This window comes from Thalassophryne amazonica, chromosome 6 (genome assembly GCF_902500255.1).
Source record: "Thalassophryne amazonica chromosome 6, fThaAma1.1, whole genome shotgun sequence".
Taxonomy (NCBI): Eukaryota; Metazoa; Chordata; class Actinopteri; order Batrachoidiformes; family Batrachoididae; genus Thalassophryne; species Thalassophryne amazonica.
The window spans coordinates 8094406-8121997 of record NC_047108.1 but is presented as its reverse complement, the minus strand read 5'-3'; the positions used below and the strand labels follow the sequence as shown (position 1 = coordinate 8121997).

The following is a 27592-nucleotide window of genomic DNA, read 5'->3' as shown; positions in this document are numbered from 1 at the left end:
ATTACTGAAATTAATGTTCTGCCTCCTCGAGTGAAATACAGAAATACAGGCTACAATAAGTGTAATGTGAGGATTAAAGACCCAGTCCTCCGGGGGCTGACTTCACTCCTGGGCCAACTTCTCCTGGTAAAACTTCTCCCAATCTGTTTCAGACCAAGGACCCTAAAAAAAAATCACGAACCACCTAACTCCCTAAATTTCCAAAAACAATAGGTCTGCTTGCCACTCCAGTGGTATATTGCAACAGTATAGTACAATCTATCAAACTTGGAACAAACTTTTAAACAGCTTGATAGACATTTTTTAAGTAAAAATACAAAATGAAATTAAAGTGTGATGTTTTGCCAATAGATTCACAGAAAGGTTGATCTAAACCATGATTTATCTAAACAGTGACTTTAGTGTGGCAAACTCTTAAAACATATTTATGGGATATATTTGTCAGAAATCAGTGGAATCGCTGTCTGAGAGTTAAGTTTTAGGGTTAAGGTTCAAATCAAGTTTGCATTAACTTTGGTGTTGTGATGGTTATTGTGGGAACACTGACACATTAAGGCAGCCAGTCATGAAGCGAGTTTATTTTGAAAGATTTCAGCTTTGTGCATGTATGGTTTGTTGTTAAAACTCACACAGTTGTGTTAAAAGAAATATGACAATTAACTCCAGTGATGGAAAACATAGTGTAAAACTGCAGGCACATGTCGATTTTATATATATATAGTTTTAAAATCTAGATCATTTCTGTTTCAGGCTTTTAAAAATAAACAATAGTGACTAAATTAAGTAAGTAAGTAAGTAAATTATAATCATACTCCTCAAACTATATGATTTATTGTGCTCACTAAAGTTAGGTCCATAAGTATTTGTACAACACTTAAAGGGAATGTGTATCAAATTGGCTGTAATTAACTAATAGTTAATATGATTTTCATAAAACACCTTGAATTAAGGCTGAAACTCTGCACTACAGGCACATTTCAATTGTTTCATATGAATAAAATTAACTGAATTAATTTCAGCTCCATTGTGTTGGTGTACGAACTGTATCAGTCTCTAAATGCTTATGGACCCAACGGTGTATTTCTGTGTTCTACAAATATTTACAAGTATGCAAACTTTCTATATTTTTAGCATTTTCCAAGTACACACATGCATTCATGATCCATTCAGTAACAATTCCAGCAACATCAGAGGTGATTTGCAAACATTAGACACACAGACTACTGAAGCATTGTGATGTAGAATCCATTAAAAATCAGAATGTCAGAGTAAATCTGATCATGACTTATTTTATTTATTTTTTTAAAACTCAGGCCCCTCCTTCTTCAGGGTTTTGTAGTCCGTGGTGATGGCCACGAGCTGGGAGTAGAAAAAAAAAAGGGTTAAAATGGAAGAATTGATATAACATTCAAAAGTGGTGACTATTAGATTATCCTGATAACAAACATTCAGTTTGAAGCAACATTTCTTGTTGCTCCTGTTGGAATGGATGCCCCCCCCCCATTATCTTAATTTTTTCTCAATTCATTAAAATCTCTCAAAAATGATGATGTTTGACACACAAACAAAAGCCTACAGGAGTGTGCAAGTCCATCCATCCATTTTCTTTATCCGGAGTCGGGTCGTGGGGGCAGCAGCTCAAGCAAAGCCGCCCAGACCTCCCGATCCACGTACACCTCCCCCAGCTCCTCCGGGGGAACCCCAAGGCGTTCCCAAGCCAGCCGAGAGATGTAGTCTCTCCAGCGTGTCCTGGGTCTTCCCCGGGACCTCCTCCCAATGGGACGTGCCTGGAACACCTCTCCAGCGAGGCGTCCAGGGAGCATCCGGAAAAGATGCCCAAGCCACCTCAACTGACATCTTTCGATGTGAAGGAGCATCGGCTCGACTCCGAGCTCCTCCCGAGTGACCGAGCTCCTCACCCTATCTCTAAGGGAGCACCCAGCCATCCTGCGGAGGAAACTCATCTCGGCCGCTTGTACTCGCAATCTCGTTCTTTCGGTCATGAGCCAAATCTCATGACCATAGGTGAGGATCAGAACGTAGCTCAATCGGTAAATCGGTAAGAGCTTTGCCCCCCTACTCAGCTCTCTCTTCACCACGACGGTCCGATACAGCGACCGCATCACTGCAGATGCTGCACCGATCCGTCTATCGATCTCACGCTCCGTCCATCCCTCATTCGTGAACAAGACCCCGAGATACTTAAACACCTCCACTTGAGGCAAGGACACTCCACCGACCTGAAGAGGGCAAAGCACCTTTTTCCGGTCGAGAACCATGGCCTCGGATTTGGAGGTGCTGATTTTCATCCCGGATGCTTCACACTCGGCTGCAAACCGCCCCAGTGCTCGCTGAAGGTCCTGATTTGATGAAGCCAACAGAACCACATTGTCCGCAAACAGCAGAGACGAGATTCTGTGGTTCCCAAACCAGACCCCCTCTACACCCTGGCTGCACCTAAAAATTCTGTCCATAAAAATAATGAACAGAACCGGTGACAAAGGGCAGCCCTGGCGGAGGCCAATGTGCACTGGAAACAGGTTTGACTTACTACCGGCAATGCGAACCAAGCTCCTGCTGCGGTCGCACAGGGACTGGATAGCCCTTAGCAAAGGACCCCGTACCCCGTACTCCCGGAGCACTCCCCACAGGGTGCCCCGAGGGACACAGTCGAACGCCTTCTCCAGATCCACAAAACACATGTGGACTGGTTGGGCAAACTCCCATGAACCCTCGAGCACCCAATGGAGTGTGTAGAGCTGGTCAAGTGTGCCGCGACCAGGACAAAAACCACACTGCTCCTCCTGAATCCGAGGTTTGAACATCGGTCGAATTCTCCTCTCCAGTACTCTGGAATAGACCTTACCGGGGAAGCTGATGAGTGTGATCCCCCTATATTTGGAACACACCCTCCGGTCCCCCTTCTTAAACAGAGGGACCACCACCCCGGTCTGCCAATCCAGAGGCACTGTCCCCGATCGCCACGCGATGTTCCAGAGGCGTGTCAGCCAAGACAGTCCCACAACATCCAGAGACTTAAGGTACTCAGGACAGATTTCATCCACTCCAGGAGCCTTGCCACCGAGAAGCTTTCTAACCACCTCGGTGACTTCGGCCTGGGTAATGGATGAGTCCGCCTCTGAGTCCCCAGTCTCTGCTTCCTCTTCAGAAGACGTGACGATGGGATTGAGGAGATCCTCGAAGTACTCCTTCCACCGCCCGACAACATCCCCAGTCAGGGTCAACAGCTCCCCACCCGCACCGTAAACAGTGCTGGTGTAGAGCTGCTTCCGCCTCCTGGGGCGTCGGACGGTTTGCCAGAATCTCTTCGAGGCCGACCGATAGTCCTCCTCCATAGCCTCCCCGAACTCCTCCCAGACCCGGGTTTTTGCCTCTGCGACTGCACGGGCTGCGGCACGCTTGGCCTGCTGGTACCTGTCAGCTGCCTCTGGGGTCCCACCTACCAACAAAGATAAGTAGGACTCCTTCTTCAGCTTGACGGCATCCCTTACTTCCGGTGTCCACCACCGGGTTCGGGGATTGCTGCCGCGACAGGCACCAGAGACCTTGCGACCACATCTACGAGCGGCTGCATCAACAATGGAGGTGGAGAACATGGTCCACTCAGACTCCATGTCTCCAACCTCCCCCGGGATCTGGGAGAAGCTCTCCCGGAGGTGGGAGTTGAAGACCTCGCCGACAGAGGGTTCCGCCAGTCGTTCCCAGCAGACCCACATGATACGTTTGGGCCTGCCAGGTCTGACCGGCTTCCTCCCCTCCCAGCGGATCCAACTCACCACCAGGTGGTGATCGGTCGACAGCTCTGCCCCTCTCTTCACTCGAGTGTCTGAGACACTTGGCCGAAGGTCAGATGATACGACTACAAAGTCGATCATCGACCTCCAGCTCAGGGTGTTCTGGTGCCACGTGCACTTATGGACACCCTTGTGCTCGAACATGGTGTTCGTGATGGACAAACTGTGACTAGCACAGAAGTCCAACAACTGAACACCACTCGGGTTCAGATCGGGGAGGCCGTGCTTCCCGATCACCCCCCTCTAGGTCTCACTGTCGCCGCCCACGTGGGCGTTGAAATCCCCCAGGAGAACAATGGAGTCCCCAGTCGGAGCGCTATCTAGTACCCCTCCCAGGGACTCCAAGAAGGTCGGGTACTCACTGCTGCTCGGCCCGTAGGCCGAGACAACGGTGAGGTCTCTCATCGAGTTTGCAAATGTGACTTAAAATTGAGAAATTGAGTTTTGCCCTTTAAAGACCTTGAAGACATCAAATCTAGTTTTTTTTTAATTCTCTGACTTTTATTGAAATACAGTTCACCCACCCCCCAAAAAGGTCCAATGACATTTTTTTTTTACTTTTTATTGTGATCCAGTCTCTTCAAGGTTAAAGGTCAAGATTCAAATTTGGATGTGTGTCGACATCTCACATCCAAATAACACTCAGCTCCAGATTCTTGGTTTTCTACTGTAATAAAAACTTTCACATTTCTGGTTGTTTTAATCCCTTCAGCTTGTCCCTTTTGTCCAGCAGATTCAAGATGGATCTGGCACAAGTTTTACACCAGCTGCATTTCCAAACACAACTCCATATTCCACAGAGAATTCAAATGTATTTTTCAAAAGAACAGAAAGAATTTTAATAAATTTGAAATAAAGAGAGAAACATGCAAATATGCATTAATAATGGCTTCCAAAGTGGGAAACCTGCATGTAAAATGTAGAGGACGTCAGTGTTCTGTTACCTTGTGCTGGTATGTGGGCTCCAATTTATTCCAAGGTTCGGGGTTGTTGGTCTTGTTCCAGCTAAAAACACAAACAAACACAGAAATTGGATTAATGGGCTCTGGGTTCTGGTAAAAACACACAAAAAACACGTTTACTCACAGATCTGATACCCCTGTGAGCTGCTTTATTTCTGTGCTGTTAAATAATACACAGGGACGGGGGCAAAAAGTTTTGGGTCAGCTTGAAATTCTGCTGTTTGTTTTCCACCCGCTGGTTTGCCACCAGGATGCTGTTTTCAGAAAACAGCAGTGATGAAAGAAGAAGGAGAAAACAAGAGCACTCCGTCCTGTGAGCTGTGCTTAAAAGCACTAAGTTGTGACTGCTGTTATTAGAGTTTCATTAAGTGTAAATCAACAGTTTGGGGAACAGCAGGAGCAGCGGAAATTCACACCAGAGCGAGAGACCAAAGCAAAGGCAGGAAACTATATGAAACAAATTCCTCTGGTTAATTCAGGTTCATCTGCATCTCCACATGCCTCATTAAAATCTGCATGTCACAAGTCTGACTTTAATTACTCTGAAATCATTTGCTTCCTGACAAAGACGATTTTATAATTCAAAGATTAATGATGAAATAACTGGTTGTGTACTTTATCCTGTGTGTGTGTGTGTGTGTGTGTGTGTGTGTGTGTGTGTGTGTGTGTGTGTGTGTGTGTGTGTGTGTGTGTGTGTGTGTGTGTGTGTGTGTGTGTGTGTGTGTGTGTGTAAACAGGCATTTGTTAAGGGTCCTTCACTCTAGAGGCCAAATGAACACTAGAGGCCTTATTCTTTTCATTTCATTCATTAAACATATTTAATATTCAGTTTTATTATAAATAACCTAACATACAGTTGAATTTGAACATTAAAGGGGGAGAGGGAGATCCAAATTCACTGACATATTTGAACATTTTTTAAAAAGTAATGCAACAGTTCCTTAGGGCCCGGTCCCACTGGGGAGAGGATTAATTGTGCATGAATTGAGTGCACAAATTACAGGCGTTCATGTCGTCTGCAACAAAAATGGCCAAAAATGACAGATGTCCCAGTATGAATTATCAAATCAAATCAAATCAATTTTATTTATATAGCGCCAAATCACAACAAACAGTTGCCCCAAGGCGCTTTATATTGTAAGGCAAGGCCATACAATAATTACAGGAAAAACCCCAACAGTCAAAACGACCCCCTGTGAGCAAGCACTTGGCGACAGTGGGAAGGAAAAACTCCCTTTTAACAGGAAGAAACCTCCAGCAGAACCAGGCTGCTGGAGGAATTACAGATATATGAATAATATATAGTGAATATATGATGAACAATCACAGTTGTATAACGCATGTAGTGAGGAAATGGATCCAACGCATTGCGATTATCATTACGGTTGTATTATGATGCATCGCGCACGTGTTGCGCGTGCACGGCATCTGCATTGTGGTCATAAAAGAAGCGCACTCGGGCCGTCTGCATCACTATTCACACCAACAATACAGCCTCTGGAGCATTTGCTGGATTTGGACAAGTTGATTGGAGTAAATAAGCAGTGAACAGGGCGAGTGGTGACGTCAGCAGATCACATCAGAGCGCAGCTCATCTGAACGATTATAACAAGAAGTTAAATCTGTTATAAACATAGAAATAAATACTGTAACAGCTGCAGACAAGAAGGAAAAAACACGTTTTATCAAGCCTTGACAATGTAAACAAGTCAAATAATTACCTTTTTTACATGGCTCAAAATGCTTTCTGCAGCTTGTTAGCCGTGCGCGCGCACGCGAACGGCCCAGCTGCACCTTCCTCTGTGATTCAGAAGGTGATAAGAGCTGTTTTCAACAGCAGAATAAAATGATTAATCTGCCACAAAATAATTATTTTATATACACAGCATCCAGCACAGAGCGCGTGGCAGCCAGTAGAACTAAGAACGGCGTCCAGCTGTGAACACAGCACATCTGATTTGCATCCGCCGCAAATCAGATGCAAAGCAGACGTAATAAAAATGCTTTATTCGTGGCCAATCTGTATGCAGTCGCTACAACTTATTTTACTTCGTGATGTGGACATGATGGGCACACAAAATATCCATTTTACACACTGTCCCAGTCTGCTGCCAAGCCGCAAATCCCTGTCAGTTGCGGATATCAGCAGATGACGGTGAATATACGGCGCACAGATTGAGTATGTATTGTGTATGTATTGAGTATGTATGGAGTATGTAAGGCGGATGTCATCCGCAGCCAAAATTTTGTGCAGCTCAAAAATCGTGGCAATGGAAAAACGTACCTCTGCGGATAATTGCGGACATGTGTGGGTGTCGGCCGACTCATACAAGCATGTTTCACGGATATTGCGGATGTTAAGTGAATATGAGCCAATTTTGTGCGTAATCCATACGCAAATCCTCCTAAACGCCAGTGGAACAGGGCCCTTAGTAACTAATTACTTTCATAATGTAACTCAGTTGCTTTGTGGAAGAGTAACTACTAACTATAATTAATTACTTTTTAAAGTAACGCGCCAAACAATGTCCAGGGGCTTCATGTATAAAGTGTGCGTATGCACAAAAACGTAACGTTTTGTCCGTTTCCACGCCCGCGTTCAGATGTATCAAAAGTGAAATGACAGTGGAAATGTGCAGTGCATCACACAGAAATCCGGGCTGGCATACGCACGTTTCCACATCTATTGTGCTACTACCAACACTACAGGTGACACAGGGAATGGTCAATAGTGTCAGAGACACACCGATGAGCAATTAACACACCTACATGTTTGCAATTATATGGGTGGATATAAAAGCACGCGCAAAGTGATGCATAAAATGGCATTAACTATAACAATAACATCTGCAAGGACCTTGCAAATGGTGCAGTCCAAGGTGAGCGTGTTATCAGGGAACACGAGGATTTACTTGCAAATCAATCAATCAATCAATTTTTTATATAGCGCCAAATCACAACAAACAGTTGCCCCAAGGCGCTTTATATTGTAAGGCAAGGCCATACAATAATTATGTAAAACCCCAACGGTCAAAACGACCCCCTGTGAGCAAGCACTTGGCTACAGTGGGAAGGAAAAACTCCTTTTTAACAGGAAGAAACCTCCAGCAGAACCAGGCTCAGGGAGGGGCAGTCTTCTGCTGGGACTGGTTGGGGCTGAGGGAGAGAACCAGGAAAAAGACATGCTGTGGAGGGGAGCAGAGATCGATCACTAATGATTAAATGCAGAGTGGTGCATACAGAGCAAAAAGAGAAAGAAACAGTGCATCATGGGAACCCCCCAGCAGTCTACGTCTATAGCAGCATAACTAAAGGATGGTTCAGGGTCACCTGATCCAGCCCTAACTATAAGCTTTAGCAAAAAGGAAAGTTTTAAGCCTAATCTTAAAAGTAGAGAGGATGTCTGTCTCCCTGATCTGAATTGGGAGCTGGTTCCACAGGAGAGGAGCCTGAAAGCTGAAGGCTCTGCCTCCCATTCTACTCTTACAAACCCTAGGAACTACAAGTAAGCCTGCAGTCTGAGAGCGAAGCGCTCTATTGGGGTGATATGGTACTACGAGGTCCCTAAGATAAGATGGGACCTGATTATTCAAAACCTTATAAGTAAGAAGAAGAATTTTAAATTCTATTCTAGAATTAACAGGAAGCCAATGAAGAGAGGCCAATATGGGTGAGATATGCTCTCTCCTTCTAGTCCCCGTCAGTACTTTAGCTGCAGCATTTTGAATTAACTGAAGGCTTTTTAGGGAACTTTTAGGACAACCTGATAATAATGAATTACAATAGTCCAGCCTAGAGGAAATAAATGCATAAATTAGAAGCAGGAAATTAGAGGTCATCCATGTCTTTATGTCTGTAAGACAATCCTGCAGTTTAGCTAATTGGTGTGTGTCCTCTGGCTTCATGGATAGATAAAGCTGGGTATCATCTGCGTAACAATGAAAATTTAAGCAATACCGTCTAATAATACTGCGTAAGGGAAGCATGTATAAAGTGAATAAAATTGGTCCTAGCACAGAACCTTGTGGAACTCCATAATTAACTTTAGTCTGTGAAGAAGATTCCCCATTTACATGAACAAATTGTAATCTATTAGACAAATATGATTCAAACCACCGCAGCACAGTGCCTTTAATACCTATGGCATGCTCTAATCTCTGTAATAAAATTTTATGGTCAACAGTATCAAAAGCAGCACTGAGGTCTCTTCAAATAGACCATTCCTCTGCAGATGATCAGTTAGCTGTTTTACAACTACCCTTTCAAGAATTTTTGAGAGAAAAGGAAGGTTGGAGATTGGCCTATAATTAGCTAAGATAGCTGGGTCAAGTGATGGCTTTTTAAGTAATGGTTTAATTACTGCCACCTTAAAAGCCTGTGGTACATAGCCAACTAACAAAGATAGATTGATCATATTTAAGATCGAAGCATTAAATAATGGTAGGGCTTCCTTGAGCAGCCTGGTAGGAATGGGGTCTAATAAACATGTTGATGGTTTGGATGAAGTAACTAATGAAAATAACTCAGACAGAACAATCGGAGAGAAAGAGTCTAACCAACTGAAAGCAGCCAAAGATAACGATACGTCTTTGGGATGGTTATGAGTAATTTTTTCTCTAATAGTTAAAATTTTGTTAGCAAAGAAAGTCATGAAGTCATTACTAGTTAAAGTTAATGGAATACTCAGCTCAATAGAGCTCTGACTCTTTGTCAGCCTGGCTACAGTGCTGAAAAGAAACCTGGGGTTGTTCTTATTTTCTTCAATTAGTGATGAGTAGAAAGATGTCCTAGCTTTACGGAGGGCTTTTTTTATAGAGCAACAGACTCTTTTTCCAGGCTAAGTGAAGATCTTCTAAATTAGTGAGACGCCATTTCCTCTCCAACTTATGGGTTATCTGCTTTAAGCTATGAGTTTGTGAGTTATACCACGGAGTCAGGCACTTCTGATTTAAAGCTCTCTTTTTCAGAGGAGCTACAGCATCCAAAGTTGTCTTCAATGAGGATGTAAAACTATTGACGAGATACTCTATCTCACTTACAGAGTTTAGGTAGCTACTCTGCACTGTGTTGGTATATGGCATTAGAGAACATAAAGAAGGAATCATATCCTTAAACCTAGTTACAGTGCTTTCTGAAAGACTTCTAGTGTAATGAAACTTATTCCCCACTGCTGGGTAGTCCATCAGAGTAAATGTAAATGTTATTAAGAAATGATCAGACAGAAGGGAGTTTTCAGGGAATACTGTTAAGTCTTCTATTTCCATACCATAAGTCAGAACAAGATCTAAGATATGATTAAAGTGGTGGGTGGACTCATTTACTTTTTGAGCAAAGCCAATAGAGTCTAATAATAGATTAAATGCAGTGTTGAGGCTGTCATTCTCAGCATCTGTGTGGATGTTAAAATCACCCACTATAATTATCTTATCTGAGCTAAGCACTAAGTCAGACAAAAGGTCTGAAAATTCACAGAGAAACTCACAGTAACGACCAGGTGGACGATAGATAATAACAAATAAAACTGGTTTTTGGGACTTCCAATTTGGATGGACAAGACTAAGAGTCAAGCTTTCAAATGAATTAAAGCTCTGTCTGGGTTTTTGATTAATTAATAAGCTGGAATGGAAGATTGCTGCTAATCCTCCGCCCCGGCCCGTGCTACGAGCATTCTGACAGTTAGTGTGACTCGGGGGTGTTGACTCATTTAAACTAACATCAATCAATCAATCAATCAATTTTTTTATATAGCGCCAAATCACAACAAACAGTTGCCCCAAGGCGCTTTATATTGTAAGGCAAGGCCATACAATAATTATGTAAAACCCCAACGGTCAAAACGACCCCCTGTGAGCAAGCACTTGGCTACAGTGGGAAACAGTGGGAAGGAAAAACTCCAACATATTCATCCTGCTGTAACCAGGTTTCTGTAAGGCAGAATAAATCAATATGTTGATCAATTATTATATCATTTACCAACAGGGACTTAGAAGAGAGAGACCTAATGTTTAATAGACCACATTTAACTGTTTTAGTCTGTGGTGCAGTTGAAGGTGCTATATTATTTTTTCTTTTTGAATTTTTATGCTTAAATAGATTTTTGCTGGTTATTGGTAGTCTGGGAGCAGGCACCGTCTCTACGGGGATGGGGTAATGAGGGGATGGCAGGGGGAGAGAAGCTGCAGAGAGGTGTGTAAGACTACAACTCTGCTTCCTGGTCCCAACCCTGGATAGTCACGGTTTGGAGGATTTAAGAAAATTGGCCAGATTTCTAGAAATGAGAGCTGCTCCATCCAAAGTGGGATGGATGCCGTCTCTCCTAACAAGACCAGGTTTTCCCCAGAAGCTTTGCCAATTATCTATGAAGCCCACCTCATTTTTTGGACACCACTCAGACAGCCAGCAATTCAAGGAGAACATGCGGCTAAACATGTCACTCCCGGTCCGATTGGGGAGGGGCCCAGAGAAAACTACAGAGTCCGACATTGTTTTTGCAAAGTTACACACCGATTTAATGTTAATTTTAGTGACCTCCGATTGGCGTAACCGGGTGTCATTACTGCCGACGTGAATTACAATCTTACCAAATTTACGCTTAGCCTTAGCCAGCAGTTTCAAATTTCCTTCAATGTCGCCTGCTCTGGCCCCCGGAAGACAATTGACTATGGTTGCTGGTGTCGCTAACTTCACATTTCTCAAAACAGTCGCCAATAACCAGAGTTTGATCCTCGGCGGGTGTGTCGTCGAGTGGGGAAAAACGGTTAGAAATGTGAACAGGTTGGCGGTGTACACGGGGCTTCTGTTTAGAACTACGCTTCCTCCTCACAGTCACCCAGTCGGCCTGCTTTCCCGGCTGCTCGGGATCTGCCAGAGGGTAACTAACGGCGGCTAAACTACCTTGGTCCGCACCGACTACAGGGGCCTGGCTAGCTGTAGAATTTTCCACGGTGCGGAGCCAAGTCTCCAATTCGCCCAGCCTGGCCTCCAAAGCTACGAATAAGCTACACTTATTACAAGTACCGTTACTGCTAAAGGAGGCCGAGGAATAACTAAACATTTCACACCCAGAGCAGAAAAGTGCGGGAGAGACAGGAGAAGCCGCCATGCTAAATCGGCTAAGAGCTAGTAGCTACGCTAAGCTAGCGGATTCCTAAAAACACGCAAAGTGAATAATGTGTAAATAATTTAGAGGTGATTCAGCAGAACGAGTGCTTTAGTTAAGGCACGTAAAGATTACACTGGGAAACAAATCGTAATCTAGATAACTAGATCAATCTAACTGCGCAGATTAAACAGCTAACAGATACAGAAAAACACTGCTGTGCTCCTTAACAGGAAGTGATACAATACCGCAGTGAGAGCCAACCACCAGTAACCGCCAACCATGAAGATAATTGGCTCATAAACCAATTTTGATTACCAAGGCCACTGTTACTGGAGTTGCATGCAGAACTGCTGTCTGCCCAGAGCACAATACGGCACGGGGCAAGGGGTTGTTGTCTGTGCCCACACAGGTGCTGACCACGTTGCGCTTCCTGGCAACAGGGACATCCCAGGAGGAGCTGATGGATCAGTCAGGAGTGTACCTGTCAACCTTGAACTGAGTCATGGTTGTGGAACGCAACCATCCAAATTTCATCCAGGTGCATCACAGTCCAACATTAAAGTGCAATTTGCAGCAAGAGCCAGTTTCCCTAAAGTACTCGGAGCTGACAAGCACACATGTTGCTATAAAGGCGCCATTAGATGATGAATTTGTTTTTGTTAATAGGAAACATTTTCATTCCATCAATGTTCAAACAGTGACACTGACATTTAGATCCTCAGAGGAGCCGAGGTTTGTGCCTTCTGACAGCAGGGCTTTGAAATGAACCTGTATCCTAAATACCTTGGATCTGCGATGATTGTTGTGTGGGCCGCTGAAGAGGAGGTACTGCTGGCCCACCACCACAAGATGGCGCCCTGCTTGAAGTGCGGGCTTCAAGCACGAGAGGGTGTCGGAGCGACCAGGAGTGACAGCTGTCACTCATCATCCGTACCAGCTGTCACTCATCCACTACTCATCACCACCACCATAAAGGCCGGACTGCAACTCCACCTCCCCGCCGAGAAATCAACTACCAATCAGGTAATTGTCTCTGCTGACTCAAAACGTTGAGTAATAATCTGAACTTCTTTTGCAGCCGTTTTCCTGTGGTTCTTGCCTTATCTGTGGGATTGGCATTTGGTGTGATCAGCGACGGCTTCGCTTCACACTCCAATCAGATAAGTGGTTAGACAGGAGCTGCACGAGTGTGTGATTGGAGGTGGAGGTTCTCCCTCCTTTACTGAACACTGACTGTGGGATTACTGAGTGTGCGACCTCACACTCATCTGGACTGTCTCTGTTCTCTGCCAGCAGTACCGGGTCTGACTGCTGAAGACAGCGGCCACCTGGGGCGCAGGGCTTGGCGGCTCCGGTGTTCTTCAGCTCCGTTGGCGGTGGAAGTTGTGTGGATCCGGCTTCTCTCTTGCCAGGCGTCTTCTATCGTCGAGCCTGCCCACACGTCACCTGGTGTATGATTGACAGTCACTATATTGTTATTGTCTGTACACCGTTGTGCGATTCACAACATTAAATTGTTACTTTTTGACTTATCCATTGTCCGTTCATTAACGCCCCCTGTTGTGGGTCCGTGTCACGACACTTTCACAACAATGATGTGGTATTGAGTGCTAATAATCTGAAGCACAAACAACCCATCGCTACAACTCCTGTGCTGCAAGAGATAAGAAATGTGCTATTTGCCAATATAAGTGGGCAGCACAGTCTCATTTGAGGGTGGGCACTAAAGGGTTAAAATATGACACATATGACACAATAATCCTACATCCGGGGACCGCCCTTGTCTGTCCCCATCAGAAACATGGCACTTTCTCTGAGATTTTGGGAAAATTACACGGCAAAGTGAGTGAAAATGTAAAGAAAAAGTGATGATGCGGTGGAAAGTGGACATATCTTGTGGTTTGTTTATGACCCGTGTCACCGACCAAACGCCCCCCCTAAAAATCACTTCGCCCTGCCCTCATGCGCATGCGTCATTTCTGTGTGTCAGCCATGGTTCACAGATCATCACCTCATTTCTGCTTAAAGAAATGAGGTGATCATCTATCTCAGCGACAGATATCTGAAGCTTTTGTACAACAATCATTTCCACATAAATTCAGCATTATTTCATAATAAAAGACAGGGGAAGTGATCAGAGCGCCACAGCCAGACAAGCTGCTGGTGCTGCGTTCACTGCACCTCCATCATTTCAAAGTGTCAGTAGCAACTTTAGAATGATTTAAGAGGTTTTACTTTGTCATCTGATGGTTAATAATCCCATTAATCCATTTGATTGCTTTGGGTGTAGAGAGTCCTTCTCAGACGAGCTGCTGTGGTTACCAAATACTGCATCTGCAGTGAAGGCAGGGCGGACAAATTTTTATTTATATCTGCGACACCGGAGCTCAAACATGTCGAGGTGGTTGTGCAGGTGAGAGACCGCAGCTGCTCTGTCAAAATGTTCAGGCTAAAAGTTACCGACACGACCTCTTCCATTTGCCTCATCTTTCCTTCTCCACTGGGAACTGAAAAAAAAAACCCTGCACTTTTCGTGACTGCTTCACTGACTGTAGCTCAAAACAAAACAGTACACCATTTTTGTGTGTGAAGTGATGCTGTGTTTGTGTTGCGCAGCGGCAGGCTGTCCATGGAAGTGGTCAAATCCTGCGATATCACACAAGGGTTCAAAGGAGACTGTGCTGCCCTATAATTTATGTCAGTATGTTTCCCCCAAAAATTAAACATAAGGTGAGATTTGTTCTTTCGGTTCTTTTCCCTCCTCTGTTCTGATTTGATGGTGCCGGTATATTTAACATAGATTTTAAAACCAGATTCTACAACACCCAGTCTTATTTATGGCAATATATGATCATGCATATGCAAAAAGGAGGCATTCTATGTGAAACAGTTGAAACCCAGCCTTAACCGGGGAGGGGTGTTGGGAAAGTGTAGTGACACGGACCCACAACAGGGGGCGTAAATGAACGGACAATGAAAGAGTCGAATATGAACACTTTACTGTTGTGAATGAGCACAACCACAATACAGAGGAATACAGAATTTTGCAAACAGTCAATCCACAAAGGTGACGTGTGAGCAGGCTCGAGGATAGAAGACGTCTGTCCTGAGAAGAACCGGAACTACACGATTTCCTCCGCCACCGAACCCGGAGAATACTGGAGCCGCCAGGTCCCGAGTCCCCAGGTGGCCACCGTCTCCGAATGTCGGATCTGGTACTGCTGGCGAGGAGCAGAAACAATAAGATGTGGGTGTGCGCACACCCAGTAACAACAATGGTGGAGATTCCACCTCCACCTCTCACACACACTCGTGCAGCTCCTGTCTCAAACACTTATCTGGCTGGGGTGTGAAGCGAAGCCGTCGCTGGTTACGCCAATCTCCCAGATAAGACACTCCACAGGAAAACAGCTGTAAAATGAGTTCAGACTAAGACACAGTTAGTTTTAAGGCTGAGAATATTACCTTCACAGGTCGATGATATCTCGGCAACGAGGTGGAGATGATGTCCGGTTTTTATGGAGTGGTATGATGAAGTGTAGATGGGTGACAGCTGTCATGAGATAATGAGTGACAGCTGTCGCCCCCGGCTGTGTCCGTGGCGGCAGTGCCCTCTCGTGCCTGAAGCCCGCACTTCAGGCAGGGCGCCCTCTGGTTGTGGGCCAGCAGTACCTCCTCTTCTGGCGGCCCACAGAACAGGGGGTCTGAGACATGCTTTGTCCCCTGTTTACAATGGGGTACTCAGGTCAAAGCAGTTTCAGTCTTTTGTTCATTGTAATGAGTCATTCACGTCATCAGGAGAGTCGTCAAGGGAGCCGGCAGGAGAGGCGTCTGTCCCATCATTAGGAGGGACAGCTGCCCTGTCATTAGGAGGGTGCTAACTAGAGCACAACAGGTGCTAATTAGAGCTATTGTTTAGTCACTAGCCTATAGCAGTCGGCCTCTCGGTAGGAGGGGTCTGGTTAGGTTTAAAACTCCAGCTTTTGTGGCTTCTGCTTATTCTTCTCTACAAGAGTCAAGACAGAAGTCAGACTACCAGAGCAAGAATTTTAGCGGAGGAAGCTTCTGCGATTTGAAGCGAAACATCCTCGTGTCAAGCAACCCAGTCCAGTCGAAGATTCAAGCTTCTCTACTATGGAAACCACCTGCACAACTGACAGCCTACACAGAAACATATTCAAAAAGAAAAGACTGGCGGGTCCTTACATAACATGTGGTCCACTGGCCATGCGGATTAGGTACACAACTCCTCCTCCCATTCCCAAACAGATGAAGAAGAACTGAGAGAAGAGCTGAAAACACAAAGAAACAGAGAATCAAGACCTTCTGTAATTTTATTTCATGTTTGTTGACTGGTTAGTTGTATATTTGTTTCATGATAATAAATTGAACCTTTAATATGTTTGCTCTGAAGCTGTGTGTGTGTGTGTGTGTGTGTGTGTGTGTGTGTGTGTGTGTGTGTGTGTGTGTGTGTGTGTGTGTGTGTGTGTGTGTGTGTGTGTGTGTGTGTGTGTGTGTGTGTGTGTGTGAGAGAGACAGAGAGACAGAAAGACAGAGAGAGAGCACACAACTGCTCACATTTCCATTCATAGGTTCAATCAAAGTGATTTCTGATTCACCTCATAATAACCTGTTGACCACCTCCAGAAGTCACTCAGGGTTCAATGTCTTGCTCAAGGACACAGTCAGTGAAGTGATGAAAGAATGTGAAGGTGACGCACACTAATACCTTTTAGGTCCACTAATTGAGGGAAAGTGACATTATTTCAAAACGGGAAACTGAGCAGATATATAAATATATATCTATATGTATATATGAACCTTCGGCACTTATTCTGAGTTCCTTGGAATAAGACTTTGAGTAGTTATTCTGACGGAGAAAACTATTTTACATTGCATCATTCTCAGTTATTTTCATCTTTGGCTGTTGCTCCTGACACTTTGGAGATGTGTTCCTGACATTTTTTAAATATAAAAGTCCAGAATCAGCATTTTTTTTTTAACTCAGGAAAAAAACACATTCAGCCAAACTCTCAACTCTGACACACTGAATAATCTGCCAACGGCACATTGTTCAAAAACACACTGACAAATCATAAATTTACCGTACACATAGTCTGTAATTATTATCCATCAGGTCTGTATAATGAGGCAACATAAAGATTTCTAATTGTTATCCGCCTCATTGTTTTCAGCTGCTGTGTGATAATGGAGGGAAGAAAACCATCACAGAGGATTCAGTTCACACTTCACTCTGAATCCCATTTATTTCAAAGACTTTGAAAAGGTGGCACCGAACACCGGTGTGCATGCTGCGCCACAGTGCACTTTGGCAAGTATTTACTCTACAGCCAGTAGAAACAAGCCATCCAACCCAGTACAGACCACAAAATGGAAGAGAAGCTGAAACTTTAACTTTTATATCAACCCTAACTTTTTGACCCATGTTCATAGTTTTATTTTATGAGCAACGCTAGTGTTAAAGATTTTTAAAATGTATTTATTCCAGATGAATGTATTTTCATTAAAGATGTTAGAGCTTTGGTGCTGCTCACCAGGAACCAGAACAATCAGTTAGTGACTGGAGTGCACGCATCACGAGCCCCCTGAAACACTGGTGTGTAATAATGGGTCACGTTACGAAATCTGAAACAACCACTGGCACCACCTCAAAGCTGCCGTATGTCTCATACAGGACCGCGGCACACTCCCTGACTACACTACACAAAGTGCGTCACTGTGTTGAGTAATCTATATATTAAAAACCAACTGCGTGTGTACGGCTTCAATCACAGGGGACAGCTGACATTTGTCGATTGGTATACTTATGTATTTTGGGTCAAGGATAAACGCCACCAAAACGGAACATTGATAGGAGGGGAGGGGAGGTGATGGTCTGGTGGTTAAGGTGTTGGCCTTGAGTCCAGAAGATCATGGGTTCAAATCCCCGCCTGACTGGAAAATCACTAAGGGCCCTTGGGCAAGGTCTTTAATCCCATATTGCTCCCGGTGTGTAGTGAGTGCCTTGTATGGCAGCACCCTGACATTGGGGTGAATGTGAGGCATAATTGTAAAGCACTTTGAGCGTCTGATACAGATGGAAAAGTGCTATATAAATGCAGTCCATTTACCATTTATAGGACTAATGTATTACATAACAATAGTGAACAATGGATGTTGATAATTACATTCTAGGTTCATGCGGCATTACAACTCATTATAGAAACTTTGCATAATTTATTACCACCCTTGAAAAATGTCAGCTACCTATTTTGTAAACACTAACCAATATAGAGCCCATGGATCCCCTATATTACTAAATTAAATATAACTAGCATGTTGCACGCTAGTTATATTTTAACCTAGGTGAGTAAAAACTCCAAGTTTTTTGACATAAGAGTGTGAATGTATTTGAAACAAAATTACAGTTTTACAGAACAAAATCTTTTTTATGAGTTAAATGCAATAAATAAATAAATAAATATATCCAGTGGGACTACACATTCAATTTCACTCATCACTCATCTTCACCGGCTTACTCCAGTTAAAGGTCACGGGGGGTTGGAGCCTATCCCAGCAGTCATAGGGAGTGAGGCAGGGTTCACCCTGGACAGGAAGCCAGTCTGTCGCACTGCCACATATAGACAGACAAACACACTCACGGACAACTTAAATTTTCCAATCCACCTAACCTGCGTGTCTTTGGATGTGGGTGTAAGCAAACACAGGGAGAACACGCAAACGCCACACAAAAAGGCCACAGGTGGGAAGCAAACCCATGACCTTCTTGCTGTGAGGCAACAATCCTAACCACTAAGTCACACAATTTGAATGATTGAAGTATTATTTTAAATGGCTTCATAAAATACAGCAACATCATTATAAAAGGATAATAAAAAAGTATTTATCTTCCACTGTAGTTATTAAAATACTTCATCAACATTGGTACATTTTTATATTTTATATAGCTTCATACGGATTACACTGATCAACACGATTTTTCTTGCATGGAGTTTTTCAACAGATTTTGGGTCATTGGGGGCACTGAATCCAAATCTGGTCTTAGTTTTTGCCAATCACATCATGTTTTTGAGATATGAAAACACATTTCTCGTATTAAGAATCTAAGCAAAAGCTGCAGTCTCGCACACCTCTTCAGTGCCACAAATTATATTACGGCTCTTTGTTCACATTTCAAGAACCTGGTTTACAAACTATGCTTTTGAAGCTGCCAAACTTGGGAGAAAATGAGCAGTTTTTGTGTAATCAATATGGAATGTGCAGATTGAAAAAAAATGTGACAGGAAATCTGAACTTGGATTACCCTAATAAATTACCCTAAAACAGTTCTCAAAGTCCATACAATAATTTTTTTAATCAGTTTTATCAAATATGTGTGGAATTTTACTAAAAGTTTAGAACGTTTTTTTTTTTTAAATTACAATAATTTTTGGGCACATTAGCCTTGAGTTTGGTCACAATTTGGCACTTTTTTCCTTCAGATTTGTTCACTTTTAGGTTGTGGAATGATTTGGTATGTGCCATGAAATATTAGACAGAAATGCTGCCTTGTCAATGAAATTATACAGGTTTGGCAGATGACACTAAATGTTTTTTACTTGTCTTCCTGTTTATGTTGACTGGAGGCTCGTTCACTGCCAAAACTACCCGCACTACAACACAGGTGAGTGCTCTTGTTGAACATTTGCTCTTCTTTTAAACAGTTTGCTCTTTTCTTTCGCGTGCGTGCAAGTTCAAAGATCGAGCATTTTAACGACATGAAAGCAGCACTGTTCTGAGTTCTGGGGGATAAAAAGTCAAATATTCATGTTAATCAAAAGTATCATAAAATGTATGTGCTTTCGGCAGGAGATAAAGCGACTTTTTCCAGAGCTGAGCTTTTATTTTGAAAATGTAAGCGCGCAGGGGGCGTGACTGACGTTCACCACAAGAGCGTCATGATACGAATGTTATGAGAAGCGAGTCTGCAGGTCTGCAGCCATATATCAGAGACAGGGCTCGTGACACACTCTCACGTGCGCCACTATCTTAGCTTATGACAAACTAAAAGTGGACGGTCTCGTTATAACCGAACAACTGTCCAGTTTCTGGGTATTCTGTGTTAGTACGCGCCGCGGCCGACGCGCTTGATGAATTCCTGCGCAAAAAGTAGTTCTCAGATAATTGTGATATATTCCTGTGAGATAAATGAGTATATCTCATCTAAATCAATTCTAAACATTTACCAGTAATAAAATTATAAAGATAACTGAGGTTTTAAGAGTGGCCATAATAAATATTTAAGAAACTTAAAGTTTATGAGCTCAAGCACATTGTAAACACTGACACGATGGCGTTTGATGCGGAAAAGTTCAGAAAGATACGATCGGAATAGTTTGATTACCGTTTACAGTTGGCGATGAAAGACTTGGGTGTTAACTTCGTGTTAAAGTCAGAACAAGAAGCTGCACTGAAAGAGATCTATTTGGGACAAAAATACACATTCTGTGTGTTGTTGCTCCAACGAGAGCGGCACACTGAGCAGGATGGAGAAAGTAGTCCGGCGAGCTCAGTCTGTGGGCGCGAGCCAGAATAGCAGAGATGTCGGTCCAATGAGAGCGGCACTCTGAGCAGGGCGGGGTCGTGATTAGTATATTCCCATAATGCATTTCAAATTACTGGAGGTTAGGTGGCAAACCTTTTCTCTTCGTTTGTTCAGCACCACCTTTTGTGGTGTGTTTGATACATTTTGATGGCTGTATTACCGCTGAGAGGTTGAGAACTTCACTAATGTTGCTTTGGCAAAGCCATAAGTGTGAATACTCGGCTCGTGAATGACATTCCATAACGGGAAGTTGGAGCTTTCAATACCACACCTCATCTCGGGAGCTTTGGGTATCTTTGTATGCTGTGACAAAGGTACCGCCAAATTTTTGGACCCTACTAATTAGTAGGGTTTTGTTTTTGTGTAGTAGTAAAGTATATTTACGAATGATAATTTCGACAGGAAAAGTTAAATCTCTGCAATTATAATGTTATGAAACAAAAATTAAATTTTGTTGTAGGTAGTACCAAACTGAAATATGATTTAAATGGCATTGTAAAATACATTTATCAGTTACAATTAAGAACGAGAGCACTGCATAGAGCGCAAACCTCTTCCAGCATTAGTTTACAATCCCACAAAATTTTACCATGGAAAAATTTGGAAGGAGTGGCTTTTCATAAGCTAAATTAGATGTGATCAAAAGTCAGGAGTATGTACAACCCCTGGCAAAAATTATGGAATCACCGGCCTCAGAAGATGTTCATTCAGTTGTTTAATTTTGTAGAAAAAAAGCAGATCACAGACATGACACAAAACTAAAGTAATTTCAAATGGCAACTTTCTGGCTTTAAGAAACACTATAAGAAATCAAGAAAAAAAGATTGTGGCAGTCAGTAACGGTTACTTTTTTAGACCAAGCTGAGGAAAAAAATATGGAATCACTCAATTCTGAGGAAAAAATTATGGAATCACCCTGTAAATTTTCATCCCCCAAATTGACACCTGCATCAAATCAGATCTGCTCATTGACATTGACCCTATGCCATGACATTGACCCTATGCCATGACATTGACCCTACGATGTGTCTTTTTGCAAGGAATGTTTTTGCAGTTTTTGCTCTATGGCAAGATGCATTATCATCTTGAAAAATGATTTCATCATCCCCAAACATCCTTTCAATTGTCCAAAATATCAACATAAACTTGTGCATTTATTGATGATGTAATGACAGCCATCTCCCCAGTGCCTTTACCTTACATGCAGCCCCATATCATCAATGACTGTGGAAATTTACATGTTCTCTTCAGGCAGTCATCTTTATAAATCTCATTGGAAAGGCACCAAACAAAAGTTCCAGCATCATCACCTTGCCCAATGCAGATTCGAGATTCATCACTGAATATGACTTTCATCCAGTCATCCACAGTCCACGATTGCTTTTCCTTAGCCCATTGTAACCTTGTTTTTTTCTGTTTAGGTGTTAATGATGGCTTTTATTTAGCTTTTCTGTATGTAAATCCCATTTCCTTTAGGCGGTTTCTTACAGTTCGGTCACAGACGTTGACTCCAGTTTCCTCCCATTCGTTCCTCATTTGTTTTGTTGGGCATTTTCGATTTTTGAGACATATTGCTTTAAGTTTGCTGTCTTGACGCTTTGATGTCTTCCTTGGTCTACCAGTATGTTTGCCTTTAACAACCTTCCCATGTTGTTTGTATTTGGTCCAGAGTTTAGACACAGCTGACTGTGAACAACCAACATCTTTTGCAACATTGCGTGATGATTTACTCTCTTTTAAGAGTTTGATAATCCTCTCGTTTGTTTCAATTGACATCTCTCGTGTTGGAGCCATAATTCAAGTCAGTCCACTTGGTGCAACAGCTCTCCAAGGTGTGTTCACTCCTTTTTAGATGCAGACTAATGAGCAGATCTGATTTGATGCAGGTGTTTCTTAAAGCCAGAAAGTTGCCATTTGAAATGACTTTAGTTTTGTGTCATGTCTGTGATCTGCTTTTTTCTACAAAATTAAACAACTGAATGAACATCCTCCGAGGCCAGTGATTCCATAATTTTTGCCAGGGGTTGTATTTAGCTCATGCACTTGAATATTATTTTTTTTTTGTGTGTGTGTTATTTTTTTCATCTTTTTTTGTTTCTGAATTCTTTTTCAGATAATTTTCACAGTACACTGGTTATCCACTGGTTAATGGTTATGCACATCCAAGCAGCACATCCAAGAAGGACACATCCACCCTGGACAAACTGGTCAGGTGGGCTCGCTCTGTGGTTGGCACGAAGCTGGACTCTGGTGATGTTGGCAAAGAAGAGAACACTGGACAAACTGCTGGACATTATGGATGATGCCAGTCACCCTCTGCACACTGTCATCAGCAACCGGAGGAGCATCTTCAGCCACAGACTGCTGCTTCCCAAGTGCAGGAACAAAAGACTGCAATAACATCTTTGTCCCTCAGACCATCAGACTGTACAACTCCTCACTCGGGGAGGAGGAGTAACAGGAAGACAGAGGACGGGAATGAGAGGAACAGTAGCAGCTAGTAAACCAGTATTGATCAGTATGTCTGGTGTTTATATTTTATATTTATTTATAATTGCAAACAGTTTTTCTTTTTTTACTTTCACTTTTGATCCTCTGTGTGCTTCTTACCCTGTGTGCTGCTGTACAATGCTGCTGGAACCTCAATTTCCCAAATGGAGTCTTCCCAAGGGTTTAATCAAGTTCGAGCTTAATGTAATCTAATCTTTGCTGTGTACAATTTGTCATTACTTTTTGGCACTTGGTTTCTGACTGATAACTGGAAGAGAGACTGCAGGCATAAAACTGAACCTCCATCCAATTTGGTGGTGGCACTTTTGATTAAAATATAATGCAAAATGTACAACAAATGACAAAATTTCATCCTCCCTGCATCACACAATCAGACAATTTGGCTGTTACAATTCAGCTTGTGGTTGCGGATTTCAACTGCACCATGAAACGTTGCACAAAGAGATGCTGCTTTCCAGAAGAAAAAAAAAAAGATTTACAGGTAAAATTAAATATCTTTTACTTTACTCGCCAAAATAGTAATGAAACATTATAAGGCCTTCCAATTTGTGTTGAAACTGGGTGACAGTAATTTAATTTGAAAGAAAGTTGAAGAATCATTGTGCAGTTCCAGTACTGTCAAAGCGTCCCAGTGTACAAACGCAGGTGAGTGCACTTGTTGATGTAGCAGGAGGCTCCAATATCTGGTTGACTGGGAGGGTTATGGGCCAGAGGAGTGATCTTGGGTCCCCCGTTCCTTCAAGCGCCTTGGGGCAACTGTTTGTTGTGATTTGGCGCTATATAAAAAACTGATTGATTGATTGATTGATTGATCCTGGACCCCGGCTGGTGAGGGACATCGTTCCCATCCCCATCCGCCTGCTGGGTCACCAGGGGCTCCTGTTAGTGGGGGATACTGCTTGGGTTTATTTATTCCCCTTTCCATATGTGTCTTGTCATTTTCCCTCCCTGGAGTGTGATGTTTGTATCAGTCTGTCTCTGCGTTGCTGCGTGGGGACTCTGTATTCTCTCCTCCGTCCTGTCCATCTGATCCTCAGCGGCTGCTCTGTCTGCTCACCTGCAACCAGTCTCCAATCAAGCCTCTGCAGGATTTAACCACATCTCAGACGTCCAGACACTGCCAGATCTTTCAGTCTCCATTGTGGTACTGACGTCTAGGCCTCATCACTGAAGATTTTTTTTATGTTTTGAATTTTTGGTGTTTGTCTTCCTAAAGCTCCTGTTCTCTCTGTGCTTCAGATCCACCACACCTGGTCCACCTATATTCAGCTCCTCTTCCTGCCCTGCACAGCTGTTCCTGTCTTTAGCTATCAGATCACTCCAACGGAGCCTGCCTGCATATCACCCAAAATAAACTGTAAAAAAAAAAAAATAAAAAATAAATAAATAATTGTCTGTCTCCAGGTTGTGTCTGCACTTTGGGCCCTATCTGTCAGTTCCTGGGTCAACCTTAACAGGGAGGTCTTCCAGCATATGAGGCCATGCCTAACCAGCTGTCCATATGTCAGGATTCTGGATGGGTTGTAGATTATGAAATCTGGTTCTACAGCCTGGAGCCTTCTGTGACTCCTTTACTGAAAGACTCTGAGATTCCATCAAGGATCTCTTGGCCCTGTGGAAAGACCTTCCAGCCTGAAGGACCTCATAAAACCGGGTCAACCTGGACCAGCCCCTTCAGCTCTGTAAAGTGAACTGCATACAGTCAACCTCAAATGCACAGTCTTCTTTGGTCTTCAGCCATGACAGAGGGACCACTAACAGCTTCTGGTCCGAGGACGTCAGAGAACTGCTTGTTGCATAAGGGTGCAGACGTTTACTGATGTAGAGAGGCATTTGGCCGTGCAGAGCTCTAAAAGTCATCACCAAGATTTGAAACTGCAGTCTGAACTGTACAGGAAGCCAATGCAATGAAGACAGAATTGGTGTTATACGAGACCTCTTAGAAGACCTTGGAAGAAGCATTGCAGCCTTCTGGATTCTGGACCATTTGTAAGGAATCCAGAGAAGACTTATATTACTTGATTGTACTTAGTGAAATGACTCAGAATATGACAAATTATCAACTTCCAGAGCTGTTTCTAGTCTGTTAAAACTGCAGCAGACATTCTACAAACAGGAAGATAAGGCAGGAAAATTACTACAGTGGTGAATTAAACAACTGGAAACTAAATCTTCAGTCACATCTTTTATAGCCAATGGGAAAGCAGTGATAGAAATAAATAATGCTTTTAGAGAATATTACAAAGAGTTATTTGCTTTAAAAAAATTAATTAAATAAATAAAGGTAATGATATGATGAGTTTTAAATGATTTTCTACATATCCCATGACATCAAGAGATTAGAGCATGCCATAGGTATTAAAGGCACTGCGCTGCGGTGGTTTGAATCATATTTGTCTAATAGATTACAATTTGTTCATGTAAATGGGGAATCTTCTTCACAGACTAAAGTTAATTATGGAGTTCCACAAGGTTCTGTGCTAGGACCAATTTTATTCACTTTATACATGCTTCCCTTAGGCAGTATTATTAGACGGTATTGCTTAAATTTTCATTGTTACGCAGATGATACCCAGCTTTATCTATCCATGAAGCCAGAGGACACACACCAATTAGCTAAACTGCAGGATTGTCTTACAGACATAAAGACATGGATGACCTCTAATTTCCTGCTTTTAAACTCAGATAAAACTGAAGTTATTGTACTTGGCCCCACAAATCTTAGAAACATGGTGTCTAACCAGATCCTTACTCTGGATGGCATTACCCTGACCTCTAGTAATACTGTGAGAAATCTTGGAGTCATTTTTGATCAGGATATGTCATTCAAAGCGCATATTAAACAAATATGTAGGACTGCTTTTTTGCATTTACGCAATATCTCTAAAATCAGAAAGGTCTTGTCTCAGAGTGATGCTGAAAAACTAATTCATGCATTTATTTCCTCTAGGCTGGACTATTGTAATTCATTATTATCAGGTTGTCCTAAAAGTTCCCTAAAAAGCCTTCAGTTAATTCAAAATGCTGCAGCTAGAGTACTGACGGGGACTAGAAGGAGAGAGCATATCTCACCCATATTGGCCTCTCTTCATTGGCTTCCTGTTAATTCTAGAATAGAATTTAAAATTCTCCTTCTTACTTATAAGGTTTTGAATAATCAGGTCCCATCCTATCTTAGGGACCTCGTAGTACCATATCACCCCAATAGAGCGCTTCGCTCTCAGACTGCAGGCTTACTTGTAGTTCCTAGGGTTTGTAAGAGTAGAATGGGAGGCAGAGCCTTCAGCTTTCAGGCTCCTCTCCTGTGGAACCAGCTCCCAATTCAGATCAGGGAGACAGACACCCTCTCTACTTTTAAGATTAGGCTTAAAACTTTCCTTTTTGCTAAAGCTTATAGTTAGGGCTGGATCAGGTGACCCTGAACCATCCCTTAGTTATGCTGCTATAGACTTAGACTGCTGGGGGGTTCCCATGATGCACTGTTTCTTTCTCTTTTTGCTCTGTATGCACCACTCTGCATTTAATCATTAGTGATCGATCTCTGCTCCCCTCCACAGCTTGTCTTTTTCCTGGTTCTCTCCCTCAGCCCCAACCAGTCCCAGCAGAAGACTGCCCCTCCCTGAGCCTGGTTCTGCTGGAGGTTTCTTCCTGTTAAAAGGGAGTTTTTCCTTCCCACTGTAGCCAAGTGCTTGCTCACAGGGGGTCGTTTTGACCGTTGGGGTTTTACATAATTATTGTATGGCCTTGCCTTACAATATAAAGCGCCTTGGGGCAACTGTTTGTTGTGATTTGGCGCTATATAAATAAAAAATTGATTGATTGATTGATCAAATGAATATAAGGGAAATCTGGACTTGCAAATTACCAAAGAAAATGTCTTTGCTGTTGACAGCATGAAATGGGGGGGGGGGGGGGGGGGGGGGGGACGGACCACATGGTCTTCCAAGAAATATAAAGATAAATTATAAAAACCACTCTTGGAGATGTTTGTAGAATAATTTAAAATATTGCTCTTCCTCCTATGCTAAACAGAGCCTTCATAACTTTCGATTCAGGTGTGGATGTTGTGTGGGCCGCCAGAAGAGGAGGTACTGCTGGCCCACCACCAGAGGGCGCCCTGCCTGAAGTGCGGGCTTCAGGCACGAGAGGGCGCTGCCGCCTCCAGGAACTGCCGAGGTGACAGCTGTCACCCATCAAGCTGTCACTGATCATCTACTTCACATCTGGAATAAAAGCAGGAAGACACCTCCACCACATTGCCGAGATATCATCTTCATCAAGAGGTAATATCCTCAGCCTTTGTGGTAATTTACTAAATCTATCTATTGTGAGTGTTTGCAGGAGTACCGGTCCTTAGTTTGTGGAGGCTGTGTGAGTGCAGGACGGCACTCTTTTCCTCTGAGGGATCGCTGCTAACACGTATTGAGTGAGAGGTGGAGGTGGAATTCCCACCATAATTGTTACTGGGTGTACACACACCCACACTTGACTGTCTTTGTTCTCCGCCAGCAGTACCAGATCCGACACGCCGAGACGGTGGCCACCTGGGGACTTCGGGACTTGGCGGCTCCAGTATCCCTCGGGTTCGGTGGCGGTG

At 43.2% G+C, this 27592-nt stretch overlaps 1 protein-coding gene across 1 annotated transcript in view; it reads right to left on the bottom strand.

The window, feature by feature from the left end:
* Nucleotides 1-562: 562 nt before the first annotated feature.
* ndufa4l2a (NDUFA4 mitochondrial complex associated like 2a) overlaps nucleotides 563-27592 on the bottom strand; it is a 50023-nt gene continuing 22993 nt past the window's right edge. The window contains exons 2-4 of the mRNA XM_034171732.1: nucleotides 16086-16171; nucleotides 4760-4820; nucleotides 563-1359 (exon numbers count right to left, since the gene is read on the bottom strand). Coding sequence (XP_034027623.1) covers nucleotides 1303-1359; nucleotides 4760-4820; nucleotides 16086-16171 — 204 coding nt within the window. The 3' untranslated portion in view covers nucleotides 563-1302. The remainder of the gene's footprint in view (nucleotides 1360-4759; nucleotides 4821-16085; nucleotides 16172-27592) is intronic.